Source organism: Pseudopodoces humilis, chromosome 6, assembly GCF_049639895.1.
Source record: "Pseudopodoces humilis isolate 2021_Gansu_Grassland_sample_001 chromosome 6, ASM4963989v1, whole genome shotgun sequence".
NCBI lineage: Eukaryota > Metazoa > Chordata > Aves > Passeriformes > Paridae > Pseudopodoces > Pseudopodoces humilis.
This window is the reverse complement of record NC_142205.1, coordinates 23866356-23881580: the sequence shown is the minus strand read 5'-3', so window position 1 is coordinate 23881580 and position 15225 is coordinate 23866356. Positions and strand designations below refer to the sequence as shown.

Below are 15225 nucleotides of genomic sequence, written 5' to 3'. Positions count from 1 at the left end.
TTGTTTACCTCTTTCAGATACCCAAACTTGCTTTTCTGCAAATATTTAGAAACTTAGCCCAAAACTGCTAATTTTTTGACGAAATGTGGACTTTTCTGGCATATATTCTTTTGTGTCCCTTTTATAATATCATTCTAGAGATCAGAAGACATGAAGGCTCAGTCTTATATTGTGGATATATTTTTACTTCATCTTTCATTAGCTGAATTCAACAGAGAGGCTTTGCTGGATTTAAGTGTATTTATATAAATCAAGGTTTCTTTAAATTAAACAAATTTTGAAAATGTGAAACAAACGTCTTTTCAATTCTTTTTCTCACAGTACATGATTGCAGCCTTTATTGTAGCCTGTAGCCCAAAACTGGTGTTTGTATGATTTGTATATAAACTGTTAAAATCATGCTAAGAATGATCTCTTTTACTCAATTATTTCCAGGCAAGGCCCACAAAATGGAGAAGAAAAAACATTTAGTGACGTATCATTACTGGAGAATCTTCAAAACAACCATGTAAGTTATATAGAAATAATTATTATTGTTGTGTAAGATGAAACCATTGCTTCCAGTAATTCAAAATATTATGTCCTTTGCGGGAAAACAAATAAATTGTGTGGTTTTACAAAATCAGCATGACCTCATGAATGCTTTTTTAATTGTTGCTAATACATGTTCATTAGATACCAATTTTTTTTCTTCAATTTTTTTTTCTGCTTTTTCATTTTGATGCTATGGTTCAGATGTTAGAGTTTGAAGTAGTCTTGTCTTCTTTCTCTGGGTGTTTTACTGGTACCCCTGCTGTTCAGATGATGTCATGACATCCATTAAAACTTGCAGGATAAGCCAAGTTAACATATATCCTGACATGACTTACCTGGACTTGGACAGGAGTTTATGCTGCATTGGGTTTATGTGCATGCTTCCATGAGGTTAGATCTTCAGATAATGATGAAATGAAAGAGGTGCTTTGGGGGCTTATATTTGCTTCAGAGCCAGTACATTTCTCAGGAAATTAACACATTATTTATGATCTGATTAAGAAACAGAACCATCATTACCACTTTCTGCTTTTTGTTTGTACATGAGATTTTTTACCTAGTCATAACCAACACCCACTTTAAACAATGTAACTGTTTGCTCTCTTTTTAAGTAAATTGCTCTTTTCTTTTCTTAAATTTTGTCCTTCCAGGAGGCTACTTCCAGTTTATCTGACAGACAGTGAAGCATCTTTTTCTTACAAACGGAATAGTCTTTAATGACAGACAGCTGAGAGCAATTCTTAAGTGTATCTAAGGCAAAGGGGACTCTTATACTTACCTGCACAGGTCATTTATATTTACAATGCTAGTAACAAGAAGAGTGGTATAGTTGGAAAGAGGCATCAACTATTACTGCTGTTATTGAAGTGTCCTTGGTGTGCAATTGTTGAATCTTCAAACTTTTCTGGTAGATATGTAGTATTAAGTATATATAATACGAGCGTGCGAGCTATAAAAATGTGTTTGTATACATCTTAAAAATTCAGGTACACATTCAAAGAGAGGTTTCACCACTGTATTTTAGATGTATTCTGAAATGCTTTGTAGAATAATTTGTAATTCAGCTTTCTGAATACGTATTAGAGGATCTGGGGGCCCTAAGTGGAGGAGAATAAGAACCTGCTCCCATTAGTGTCTCTGCACTACAGAATTAAATTAGGTTTTCAGAGATTATTGTGTTTTATAGAGAAATTGTAATGTTAGTCTACTACAAATCTGAAATACCATCAAAATACTATAAGAAATGCTCAGCTGAGGTGGCAGCTGCTTTTAGCTCACTTACAAGGAATGCTGGGGTTTCTTTTAAACAACCATTCAGGAATCAGTTCATTCATTTTGCAAATGATAGCTGTAGTAATAAGGTTCTTACCTGTATTTGTCAAGTACAATCAACTATTCTACTTATATGTTTCTTTTCCCCTCTTTTGGCTAAATAATTTTAAATTGTTTCCACTTTTTACACTTTTCACATTTATCTAAATGTCTTCTTTAAAAGCAGTCTGATCTTGCAACACTGTCCATGTGATTTTTGTTTCCTACAGCTTTCTAAAGGTTCTCAAAAAGTGTTGTCAAATACAGTACAAGACAAAAGTAAAAGAGATTATTTTTTAGTAAAAAAGATAGAACATCCAAAGAGACTTCTGTGAATAGAGTAAAATTCTTTCAACACATCATTCATACTTACCTTCCCCAAAATATTATTTGAACTGTTCTATATTTCTGGTTATCTAATTTTGATTGTTATGATAGCAAATGCCACTAAATTCTATTTTTATAACCAGGATGAAAGTATAGCTGAAAGAAGTTATCCTGCATGCTGAAATTAGTGTGCAGATAGTTTTTAAAGAGGTACCTTTAATTAAATTTTTGTGGGCTATCATTTGTCTATATCTATTATTACATTTTGGTTGTTTATTGCTTAAATGATTAATCACACTCTGACCTCTTTTTTTTCTTAGCCAACTGCACCTGTAATATGTGAGTTCTTGACAATGATGGCAGTGTGTCATACAGCAGTTCCAGAAAGAGAAGGTGATAAAATTATATATCAAGCAGCATCTCCAGGTGAGACTCAAAAAACTCAGTGAACACATTCTATCAACTCCACAAGCAAATTTTATTTCATTTATTGTTTTTGAAGATACTTCCAAAATTAAAAAAAAAAAACCACAAACTTATCCCTCAAAAAATAACTGGTATCAGCTAAAATTAGTTTTGTAAAAAAGGATTTAGAATTTTTAAGTTTTTTTTAGAAAATGCATTTGAACGTCCCATGGACTATGTAAGGGCAAAGAATCAGCAACCACACAGCACTACTTAGGTGTTGTCAGATTGCTGTGGAATTCTAAAGAATTCTAAAATTCTAAATTCTTTACTCAGAAGTAAATAAAAATCAAATCAGGAGACAAATTGATGCCCTTGCTTATTCTATATGCCTATTCTGTACTTGGTAACCATGATACTGATTTAAAACAGAGACTGTGTAATCAAAACAGAAATGTCTGTAATAGGATAGAAGTTGTGATAAATTCTGTTAAGGATTGAGAAAAGGTCTATATCAAGTCAATTGTGGTTCATAGACAGTTTTTTAATTCAGAAAATGATGAATTCTGAAGGCAGAATGATTAAAATACGCTCAGCTCTGCTGCGCTAATGTGTTACAGTTTATGATGTGAAAAATTACCTAAAGTGCAGAGGTTCTTCCTTGGCTCCCCACCTTCTAGGTAGCTACTTCTCTGAATCCTGTCCTTCAACAGCTGAAAGACAAGGGCAGAGGTAGTGCCATAAAGTTAACTAGGTCATGGCAGTGTTTTACTGGGCATTGCAAGCAAACTCCATTCTGACATCCTGAGCCTCTTGGAGAGCTGATGACTTTTGGAGATGTGATTGCTGGTTTTTTTAATATAGATGTTGAAGTTTTCTGTTATTTACAGGAATGACTTACCACTCTTCCAAACCAGAATTTAAACAAAAAGCATTGTATATTGTCCAGTGACCCACTGAGAAAGGTGCTAACCTAGGTGCTTTGAAGAGGGTGCTCTCATTACTGAGCTGAGAGGTGTGTTCCTTTCAGAGCTTATTTTCTCTGAACTGTAAACTCATTTCATCCATTTTCACAGGAGAAACAAAGAGTTCCAGTACCACATTTAATCTTAAAATCCATAAAGGATAAAGGAAGTGAAAAGTAGAAAAGCCTGGACTGTGTTGATTAAATCATGATTAACCGTTTTCTGGTACATTTGTAAAATAATTATTTAACTTGCTGCAGATGAAGGAGCATTGGTCAGAGCAGCCAGGAATCTTCGTTTTGTATTCACTGGAAGAACGCCTGACTCAGTAATCATTGAGTCTGTAAGTACATTGGAGTAACATTAGAATTAACTGTATTTGCTTCTGCTTTAGTTTAAATAATCTGAATAACTGCATTATGATACATTTGTATCAACATGTTGCTTGGTTGATTTTGGTTCTTTTGCTTGAGATTTTTTTTCTTAATTCTTACCCTTCTGTTTTGTTTTTTGTTATTCTTCAGTTGGGACAGGAAGAGAGATATGAATTGCTAAATGTCCTGGAATTTACAAGGTAAATTTATACTTGGTGTCTTATTGTGAAAATAATTGAACACTTCTCTCAGGGATAAAAATGCTCACACTTTTTATATTTTTACAGGCAAAGTATGCAGGTTGTGTAGCTTGTATCTGTGTAATACATAAACACACTATAGACAAAGCAGAGTACATGTTTAAGATTACACTTCCTGGTTTACTGTAAAACATTTTTGGAGGCTTTTTTTTCTTGTCTACATTGTGACTAATTGTGACTTCCCTTTGCTCAAAGATTAAAAAAAACTTTGATCTCAAAACTTTAAAAATATCTGCGAAAAAAAATATAAGAAAGTATGCAAACTTCTAAATGTATTTCTAAAATCCCTGGCACCATATGATTTATTAAAAAGTAAGTGTATTTATCATGACTTATAAAATAAATTTTGCATTTGACCTTAAATATGCTTGTATAATTATGGCTTGTTTAAATACTCTAAACTGAGACTCATTATCTTCTGAGAAGCATCACTACAGTGTTGACCAGTTGGTTTACTTGGGATATAAGTTTATCACATTTTTGCTTTCAGTAAAAATTTTGTTTTAAAATTCTTGAAGTTATAAATGTACCCATAAGAAGTATGGATGCAGTTTGAATTCTTATGTAGTGCTGTTTATATTGTATCTGTATATGCTGTCTGTGTTCTAAATGTTTGTGTAGGTCTATTGCTTACTTTGGCACAGGATAAGGAAGAGATTTGCATGTAGAGGAAGTTTCTTTTTTTCTTAAAATGATTACTCATAATTGTGCCTGTGGAAAGTGGTTGTTGTTTTCCTTCCTGTTGTAGTATAGTTCCCTTGAGCTTAGCTAAAAACAAAACAAAAAAGAAAAATAAAGCAATCCAATGCACGAGAGACAGACTGAAGATGTCTAAGTTGTGTGAAATCAGAGTAGTTGGCTATAGCTATAGTAATAGCAATAATATGAAACAATGAAAGATGCAACAGAAAGTAATTTTTATAGTTTTGAATGTCTTTTGATGTCTGTTTGCAATTAATGTTCATTTTATATATTGTAGAGGACATACATGGAATTTTTAGATTTATGTCATGGTTTAATTTTTCTTGTAGGCATTGCTCGCATTTTTTTTTCTTGTAATTTAGGAAGTATGTAGTGCAAAGTGAATTGCTATTTATTTGACTTCTGTAAAAGTTCATACTGTGTTTCTGGAGTAGCAGTGAAGGATTTCTACTTTGTTTCTGGTTTTGATCTTTGTCTTGATTTCATAGGTTTTTTTTAAGCTTCTGCTTAGGTCTAAAATTTTAATTTAAACAGTGATACTTTATAGAGGTGAGAGAATTGCTTTTAAATCTCAGCCTTTGGAGTTATAAGTTTTTCAGTGGCTACTGATCCCACAATTTTATTAAGTATTCGGTTTTTATAGATGTTTTTGTTCTTATTCTGCAATATTTAGCTGGGCTTGGAATTGACTTGTTGGAAGCACTAGAGGTCACCCGTGTTCCACAGCAAGAGAAATTTTGGCTCCAAAACAACACTATTTGTATGGGTAGGAGCATGTACTTTTGGAGAAAGTTGTTTTGAATAAACCGTTGAGAGTTTGCAGGTGTTCCAAGTTTTTCCCAGAAAAAATGCAAATTAATTCCTTGCCACTTTCTAGTACAGGCTAGATTAAGACACTTCTGCAATTAGAGTGCAACAGTGTCAACACTCAATAGGACAGTCTTCTGGAGAAGCATTTTACAGAAGCAAAACTTGTAGGAATACTTGGTAGACTTGTCTCTTCTGCTATTCTCTTCTTTCAGTGATTACACTTGTGCCTGTGAAAAGAGAAGTAGACTTACACAACATAGTAATAATACTTTGTTCATAGCAAGGAAGTATAACTGTCAGTCTAACTGGCAGGTGAGCATACTGAAAGCATACTGAAGGTACTATAATTTGCTTAAAATTAGCAAATTGTGTCTTAATAACTCGCTGAGTTTACATACCTCCAGTAGATAGTCTGCTCAGATACCACAACTGCTGTGGTACCTTTAGTTCTAGGAAGTGAAGGGTTGTTCAGATTCTCTGCTGTTCAGGCATCCCTGTACTGTTAGGGGAGGAATTGTGCAGTGTTGTGCATGTACCTGTATTCTGGTGCTGTAACGTACAGAAAAACTGCAGCTGTCTCTTGGCAGCCCAAACCACCTCCTAGGATATGTGTCTGCAGGGCAGGGGAAAGCAAGGCTCTGTGTCAAAGACCCAGAAGCGTGGAAAATCTTAAGTTTGGTTTCATCCCTGTGCTAGCTACATCCACTCTTTTCACCTGTGCCAGTTGTGAAACTGAGTAAGATGCTGAGTGTGCGATTCCTTGTGTCATTAAGGATAGGCAATGTCCACTATCGGTGCACAAACTGCACATCAGTCCTTGCATTAACATGTCATTTCTGGCAATGCTACTGAATGAGGGTTTGATTTGTATCTGCTTGTTTTCCTAGAGGAAAGAATTGCATTTTTAGTGACAGAATTAATTTCACTGGCAAGTATTGAATACATATGTAATTATAATATCTCAATATCTGGAGTATGTGCTATCTATTGATTTAATGACTGATTTCCCTGGGGCATACCTCCACAGCCTAGCAGAAATCATCTGTGGTAGTTAGAGTTTAAAGCTTCTTGTCTGAATTCCTGTATTTTTGATTTACCAATGTAAATGCTAGTGTATTTACCTGTAATTCATACCTTGATTAGTCTCTCGTGTGTGATTGATTTCATGAGTAATCCACATTGTCTCAGCTGTTGTACTGAGCAGACAGAAGGCATCCTAGAACATCTGAGGCCCTACCTCCTCTCAATCAGAGAGCTCTAGAATACACTGGTTTTGTGAATGAAGACCTGATAATTCTAAAAGTAAAAAAAAATGAGTGGCTGACAGAGGAGGTACCAAAACCTCTGTAGCGGTGTTTTCTGTGGTTGTTTAATCTTAAATCAGATTGTAGAGTAACTGGACCTATCAATTTCATCTCCATGGGAATTACCAGCTATTCTGCCTCTTTGTAACAGCCCAAGGGGTTACCTAGCCTTCAGGTACACACAGATCACAGCAGTGGGTTTGCAGAATTCCATAGCACACAAGGACACGGGGCACTTTTTCCTGCTTTTTGTTTTGGTTTGTTTTGGGTTTTTTTTACAGATTATTAAAAATTACTGTTAGCAAAGGAACTTATAGAAACAAAGCTTGAGGATTATTTGCTTGGGGCTGGCTCTTAGAGAGGCTCCATGTTGAGTACAAGCAAGTCATTTGTGCGTGGCACAGACATTAGGGAATGCAGGACAGCACCACATTCAGTAGTCAGGAGATGCTGCTAATTTCTGTATTTCACTTGGGACAGGCAGTAGATGATGGTGTGTTCTTTTCTCGCAGACCAATTTTTATTTTGCCAGATTTTTGTCAATTCCTAATTTTTTACTATATTTTCTCCCTTTTCTAGGCAAATAAAGTTCTAGTTACAATTTCTTGTTTTGTGCATATTGTTGGTATCTCAAGATGTGTCCAATTTCTAGGCTTGCAGGCATTTTCTCTGTCACTATTTCAGCAAAAATCTTCTGTTCAGTATTTTTCCTATTGTAACCAAGTCATTATGGCTGCTTATACCACTTCTATGGAGAACAAGCAGAACAAAACAGTGGTCTCACACTGTCAGTTATTTGTAGTAGTGCAATTTAGTGGCATACTGTAGTTCACCAGGAAAAGGAAATAAAACTGTCACAGCCATAAAAAGCCTCATAAAAAGTTAGAAGTCCTTGACAGTAACTCTTGGTCATTAGCTTTATTGCAGTTTTACTAAGAAAGTTATGTCAGTCAAGCGTCAATATCTGTATAGCTGAAGTTTCAGAATGCTGCAGGAAAATATTGGTTATTCTTTGATACATCTTCAGTAGAATAATATGCAGCTCCGTGCAGGACTTCAAGGTTGCAATCTCCTGGTATTGCAAGACAAGTATAAAAGTGCTGAGTTTTTACTGTCAAGGGCAAATATATCAAATTGTTGTTGATACACCCCCTAACCCACTGTAATTCCTCCTCTATTTCTGAATTGAACATTCAGGTAAGTGTAATGAATTCAAGCAGCAGTAAGCTAGATAGTCTTGGCTGGAATCAGTGTGGATCTGAGACTTGCTTTTAGTTCAGGCTGTGCTGTCTAAGTAGATTCCCAGCTGGACACTATCTAAAGCTTTATGGAATTCTACTTATCTGAGGTTTAGAGATGAAATGGAAAGGAAGTTGCAGTAGTTAGTGGTTTTGTATGTGCTTTTTGTTCAATATTCATGGTAACAATGTAATTTAATATTGTTCAGAAATTTTTGAACATACACTTGAATACTTGAAGCAAAGTGCACATTCAGGTGGAATTAGAAAATGTTTTCCTGAAGATACTGTTCAGCCCATTACTTCACCTCTGATTATAAATTTCTTTCCTTCACCTATGTCCACAGTCCAGTTACAGGATGTTTTCCATGGCAGTCTGAACTTCAGGAACCATTCATACAATAATGCTCTTTGATGACGTATAAATGGGATCCAGTTCCAACAGGAACCAAAATTCTAAAGGACCATTTATTTCCATCTCTATTTCACTGTGAACTGTTATGTGAGAAATGTTTTGCTCCCTGAGCAGTTTCTGTAGATTTATTTATAAAGTTGAAAGACTTATAATATAAATACACATCTTGACAGGACATGATCTTGCACCTAAAGAATGCTTGTTGGCGAACCTCAATGGAAAGAAGACAGAAAGCACACCATGACAGTCTTCTCCATGCTTTCCTCCAATTTCTACCTTAGTTATGATGGCAAAAAATAAAAATAACTTGGATTTTATTAATAACCGAGAGCCAGAGAGTAGTTAAAATTAGTCCAGCCCCTTTCCAGTTCTTAGCATACTGAAAACTTTGCATAATAAATGAAATTATGGGATAACAGTAATAGCATTGCAGCACAGTACACAGTGTATGAATGACTGGCTGGCTGGGAAGGAAAAAAAACTGGAACAGTCCATGATACACTACCTCTTTATGATGCTGATGATAAGTACTTTGTGCTTTAAGGTGCTTTTTTTGTCATCAGTAGAGAGTATTTAGATGAAGGTGAAAATTCTTAAAATAATTTTGATGGGGAAAAGGCCTACAGAAGTATTCACAGAAAAATAGCATTCATTTTAATTGTTAGACACGAAAACTGTTTTCCATCCCAGTCAGCTGAGAACATAATTCAGAATAGATAGCACTGACTTTTTATCCTGTAATATAAGATATATAATGATATTATTAGTTAAAATATTGGTAAATGCTTGTATTTATGAACCACCTTATACAGAGAATTTATTTCTCTTTCAGCTCTAGGAAGAGAATGTCAGTGATAATTCGCACACCATCAGGGAAGTTAAGACTCTACTGCAAAGGAGCTGTGAGTTTTATTCTGTTTTCATTGTAACAAAGAATACATGCTACCAGTACAAATACGAAAGCAAAAGATTGTAATAACTGTAGTCAAAACATTTAAAATGTGGGGGAAGGAATGGTGATGTGTTCCTTGCAATTTACATTGTTTTGCTATGTAGCTGTTCAGTGTGATTAACTAGTTAGTCTTTTCTTTTACTACCTACCTATGAAGGTATGACGGATCTGTTCAAACTTTCTTTTGTACTGGACTAATACCTTTATGCTTCCTTCTGTACTCCAAGAAAATGGATGAACATGTATTAATTACTTACTGGAGTAGCTGAGCATGGATTACTAGATATAGTAATCCAGCATAACTGACTAGATGGGAATTTTAACCAACCATTGATATTACGCGGAAGTAAATTTTCCTAAAAGCAGGACCTGTGGAAAGATATCCTTATCATAATGCATATGGGAATGGCAGAGTTGCTCATTAGTTCTCAGTCTGTATGTCAAGTCAAGTTGGAGGGGAAGGGAGACGAAGTCCAGTTCCAGAATGTTTTAAGAAAAGGAAATTTGTTGAACACAAGTGTCTATTTTATCATCTCAAGTGAAAGACAAAAACTGTTGTTAATATTCTGTGTATTAAGCTGGCTACAAAAAGCAGTTATGAAGCACTAACTTTATTTTGTGAGTGTAATATTAAAAGAGGAAGACAACATTTTGGCACTTTTCAAAATAAAGGGAAATAACATCAAAAATGTAGAAGGAAAAAAAGCTGCATTATAGCAGAATTTTTAAATTTAGAAAATCTGAGGATTTCAATGTCCTTTTTTAACTTCTGAAATAAGATTGTCTATTAATTTTTGATGCTTAAATAGCACAGTTCTGTTTTTCTGCCATTTTCCTACATGATTTGTATTGTTTACTAAAGAAAGAAATAATTTTTCTATTAAAGTTGTTCTGAGCTATATTTATTTGTTTTGTAGGATACTGTAATTTATGACCGTCTTGCTGAAAGTTCAAAATACAAAGAAATCACCTTAAAACATCTAGAGCAGTTTGCTACAGAAGGTGGGTGATATTATTGAATATAAAAATAAATACGAAATTCAGTAATTGCTCAAATTTCTAGTTTTTCAATTTTGTCTTGCCATAGTGTTTTACTCATGTTAAGTTTGAAAATTACATTTTAGCAATGTCTCCTTAAGTCTTCCTCTTCCTAAGAAATTTCAGTAATTACTTCATGCTTAAAAAAAGCCTGAAAAACAACCCACACACCCACAGAGTACACAGTAGAATCTTTTAACCAAAACATATTTTTCCAGAGAGCAAACACATAGGACATTGTTTCTGTGAAGATCTCATTTCCCATGGTCTCTTTCGTGTCCCATACCCAGTGAATGCTGTAGGGATGGCACACAGGAAGAAGTAGCCAAAGTAAAGATGGTTGGAAATTATTAGCATAGTGTTTTTAAGGTAGCTTTTAGCTGTATTGTTTCTGTCACCAGTCCCAGTAAGGGAGATAGCCAGCGTCCATATGGTTTGTTTTGGTGTCTGCAGTTTTAATAATCACTTCTATAAAACAGTTGCCAAAGGTGGGGGACCTCTCTCTGAGAGTTTGTGAAGTAGGAATAATAAGCAAAATTTAAAAGACTGTGAAATTAAGATGACTGATACAAGTAGCCAGTTAGTTATTTAATTATAGTGAATTTCATGGTACAGATGTGATGAGAAAAGCAGACTGTAGAAAGGTTTCTGCACAGTTCCTAGTGTTCGATGTTATACCCCCTTAGTATTTCAGGAAAGCATTATAGTGTACTGTGCAGTATCATAGTGTTACAATTTATCAATGAGTTGGTAGAGAGGAGTTGGAAACAGAATTAAGAGTTATGGGAATCTGAACTGCAGAGCTTTTGCCTCATTTTTCTAATACACTGCTAATAGAACATTAAAGTTATCTTTAATGTGTCTTAGGAAATAAACTTACACTGGAAAGCAAATTAAAAAACAATGCATTTTTGTTAACTGATCTCTGGCCAGATATTCTTGTTATCATTAAATGTCATTTTTTTGTCATTCATATGACCTCTAGTTTTTGTCTTTCAATTCATCATGCAATTTAGAGTTTCAACTAGTGTATTAAGCAGCCTCAGTCTCTTGGTTCTATCATTGATAGCAGAAGCAAGTCACAGATCTGTTTCTTTTGTTAGTTTTTCATATCAAGATCTCTGCAGGAAACATTTGGTTAGTCTTAAAGAATCTTAAAGTAATAATGTTAGAATAAATTATACAATAAAGTTGAAAGCAGAACTGTACCCAAACAAATTTGACTGATGGTACAGCCCAAAGTCTTAAATGCACAGTGGGGTTCTAGAAAGGCTTAACCAGAATTAGTCAAGAAAAGGTTACTTAGGTGTGAAGTTAGTTTGGGTCATAAGGTATATATTTGGTTACAGAAGTAGAGACAAAAATTATAGACAAAATTAGATCACAATCTGCTGTCCTGTGTGAATTGGTGTGAAAATTTCAATCCAGTTCTTAATTACTATTCCCATTAAATCAGTAGTGCAACTCCATAGCAGTTAGATTGCAGTAAATAAATCAACATAAAAGATGAAAACTTCCACCTGTCTTTAGACCCACTGTACATATGATGGGATTAAAAAGTTTGTTCAGATATTTTTCGTATCCTTCTTTTGAACAGATTAAAAGATTCACTGTTCAGAAGAGTGAATTTCTAACCTTTTCAAAAGCATAAAATTAAATCTTTTTAAAAAAATCACATATCTCTGGATTAGATTAAAAAATTGGTATTTATTTTTACTTCAAATTTAAATTGCAGCCAGCTATGTTGCAAAGTTTTTCATGAGTATCCTTTCATGTGGTAGGACAGTATGTCCTTGGCATTTGCTGCCTGCTCTTGGTGTGTTGTTCAAAAATGAAGTGGTTAGCGTGGCTGGCATTTATATGTAAGTGTTTATTAAGCTTTAGTGTTAATGCCTGCTTCAATGAATAGAAAAATCCTCTGTAATTTTCCTGTGTTGTTTCAGTCTGTTAAGAACCAGGCTTAATGATATTTTGTTTTCCATATTTTATTTGGAAGATTCTTTTAAATCATAATGAAAAGAAGCACATAAAAAACTAAAAAAAAAAAAATTAGGCAGTGATTTAAAAAGAGAAAGCAAATACCTTGAAAAAACTGTTTTGTGACATTCCATACGCTTGGATTTCTTTTCTTCATTTTATCATCTGCAAAAAATATGTTGAAAGCATTGTGGAAATAGTATCACTGTGAGTGGATAGTAGATTCCTTTCCTCCCCTTCACCTATATTCATTGCTTTGGACCTTGTTAGTATGTTCCTATTATGCAGAGAAAAAGGATCAGTTGAGTTGTTAGCCTTGAGTTTATTCTTCTTAGTCTAGAAGTGAAGACACTGTGTTCCAAATGCTGTTTAGTTGTCAAAATACCCTCTTACACATGGTTTTTTTCCTGAAGATACTAAATTACTCTAAGGCACATGTATTATTTCATGCCCAACCTCTTATAATTTCAAAATTGCTGCTGGTGCTGAGCTGTATGCTCCAGAATCCTGTGAACAAATAAAGGTTACATTTAACTATCCCTGGCTGTGGTGCTGTTCATCTCCTAGAGCAGAGTGGGAAAGTGACCAAAGGGTAACTACATTAATCCTGCCCGCCCCACTTCTGCTGGCCTGCAAACTGTGGGTAGTATATAAAGAGTTATGTCAACTTCATTCTCTAGAAATCTGGTAATATGTGAAAATGAGCTGTTAGAAAATTCACACCTAGCTACTTAAATTGAGTGTAAAACGTGTGTTGTCAAAAAATAGATATTTCTCAAAATCATGCAGTCTCAAATTCCTGCTGTAATGCTTAATTCAGATTTCTGCTGAAGGAAAAAACCTGTTAAAAATATCAACCAACTCAAAGGTTGGTAAGAAAAATTGCCAAATGGTACATAATGATTTTAAGAATTTGGAAGGCTGAAACAATCTGTGAAAAGGGAAAGTTAAATGAGGGGATTCAAAGTTGGCTTCTAGATAATAAATTTCAAACTAGAATTTCATAAGAGTATTGAGGAGGAGTGAAGAGGGCAGTTGTAATATAATGCTAATATATTTTAACTTTACTGCTTTCCAGCATAGCAACATTTAAGTTTATAAATATTTTTCTCAGAAATACAATTCAGTTTTACAGTTTTAATGTTTCAATGTACATACTTGTTCAGCAAGTGTTGGGATTTTTTCATGTCTTTTTTGCAGTTTAAACTAAGTCAAATCTTACATAAAACTTTATTATTTATTTCCAGTGAAATACATCACCTGTATTACATTCAGCTTCTTTGAAACTGTTACTCTGTTGAATAAATTTCTATTTATAGTTCATTTTTGCTTTATGTGTATTTAAAAAGTTTTTCAAGATGTGCAGCAGTAATTTGAAAACCAGGCATAAGCATACATAAAATACAGAATAATTTCAGCTTTCAAAAGGTACTCATTGCAGGCATATCAGGGAAGGGACTAACAAATACTGAATCACTATCTGCTTTCTCTCTAGGCTTAAGAACGCTGTGTTTTGCTGTGGCTGAGATTTCAGAAAGTGATTATCAAGAATGGTTAGATGTCTATCACCGTGCTTCTACAGCTATACAAAACAGAGTACTCAAACTTGAGGAGAGCTATGAACTAATTGAAAAAGTACGTGCAGCTTGATGTAGCTTTCTGTGGTTTGGGTTGGTTGGGGGGAGGATGGGGTAGGCAGAGGGATGAGCAGAAGAATGGGTTCTTAGTTATTGTCCTTACTTTCTATAGCATGAAAAGTGAATCACTATTGAGGAATAATGCTTTGATAGAAAAGAAAAATCTAGCAGTGTACTTACTGTTGTGTCATGTAGTCCTTGCAGTTTAAATAATCAAAATGAAGGAACAATTAATCAAAGAAAGTTTTTGCTGCAAGTAGCTGCCTTGCTGGAAAGTGCTGATTATGGGTTGAACTACTGGAAAGCCTTTTTTCCAAGTTCTTCTAGTGTATAAAAACCTGTAATAACAGATAAACAACATCTGCTTCATTATATAATGATCTTGGAACAATGGAGTGATCAAGATTGGAAGGGACTTCAGAAGGTCATCTAGACACAAATCCCTGCTCAAAGCAGGGCTAGTTTTGCTTGCCCAACACTTTGATGAAGTTTTGAGTATCCACAAGGATGGAGTTTTCCCAGCTGCAGCAGGTAATTTTTTTGATGCTCAACTTAGTCTTCTTTCCTTCTTCTGAATGAATTTTTTTATTGCTGCAGAATATGACTGATGCCTCCTTGCTCTTTCACTGTGCAGCATGTGTTTTGGAGGATTGCTGCTCTGCAAGCTTCAGTTAGCAGAAGGAATCTCCCTTAGTCTTATTTTTTTCCCCGTGTTAAACTCATCCTACTTCTTTAGGTGCTCTTAATATAATATAGTGGGCTCTTGACCCTGAGCTATTTTTGTGTCCCTGTGTTGGACTTGCTCCACTTTGTCAGCCTCTGTTTCACTGAAGGCCTGTAAAGTGAGCTTGTACCCAGATACGGCGTCACAAGAGCAGAGCCTTAAGTTTCTGGCAACACTGCTTCTGGAGCCAAGCATGAGGTTCACACTTCACTGCCTCAACAATAAAAAGGTCCCATGACTATTAAATTTATA

At 34.7% G+C, this 15225-nt stretch overlaps 1 protein-coding gene across 8 annotated transcripts in view; it reads left to right on the top strand.

Annotated features, from left to right (window-relative positions):
- The window catches only part of ATP8A1 (ATPase phospholipid transporting 8A1), a 102849-nt gene that overhangs the window by 37241 nt on the left and 50383 nt on the right, over positions 1 to 15225 (top strand). For all 8 annotated transcript variants that reach the window (XM_014261992.2, XM_088056116.1, XM_005517746.3 and 5 more), the window contains 7 exons: positions 436 to 508; positions 2493 to 2598; positions 3803 to 3885; positions 4067 to 4116; positions 9478 to 9547; positions 10515 to 10599; positions 14108 to 14247. In XM_014261992.2, the coding sequence (XP_014117467.2) occupies positions 436 to 508; positions 2493 to 2598; positions 3803 to 3885; positions 4067 to 4116; positions 9478 to 9547; positions 10515 to 10599; positions 14108 to 14247 (607 nt within the window). The remainder of the gene's footprint in view (positions 1 to 435; positions 509 to 2492; positions 2599 to 3802; positions 3886 to 4066; positions 4117 to 9477; positions 9548 to 10514; positions 10600 to 14107; positions 14248 to 15225) is intronic.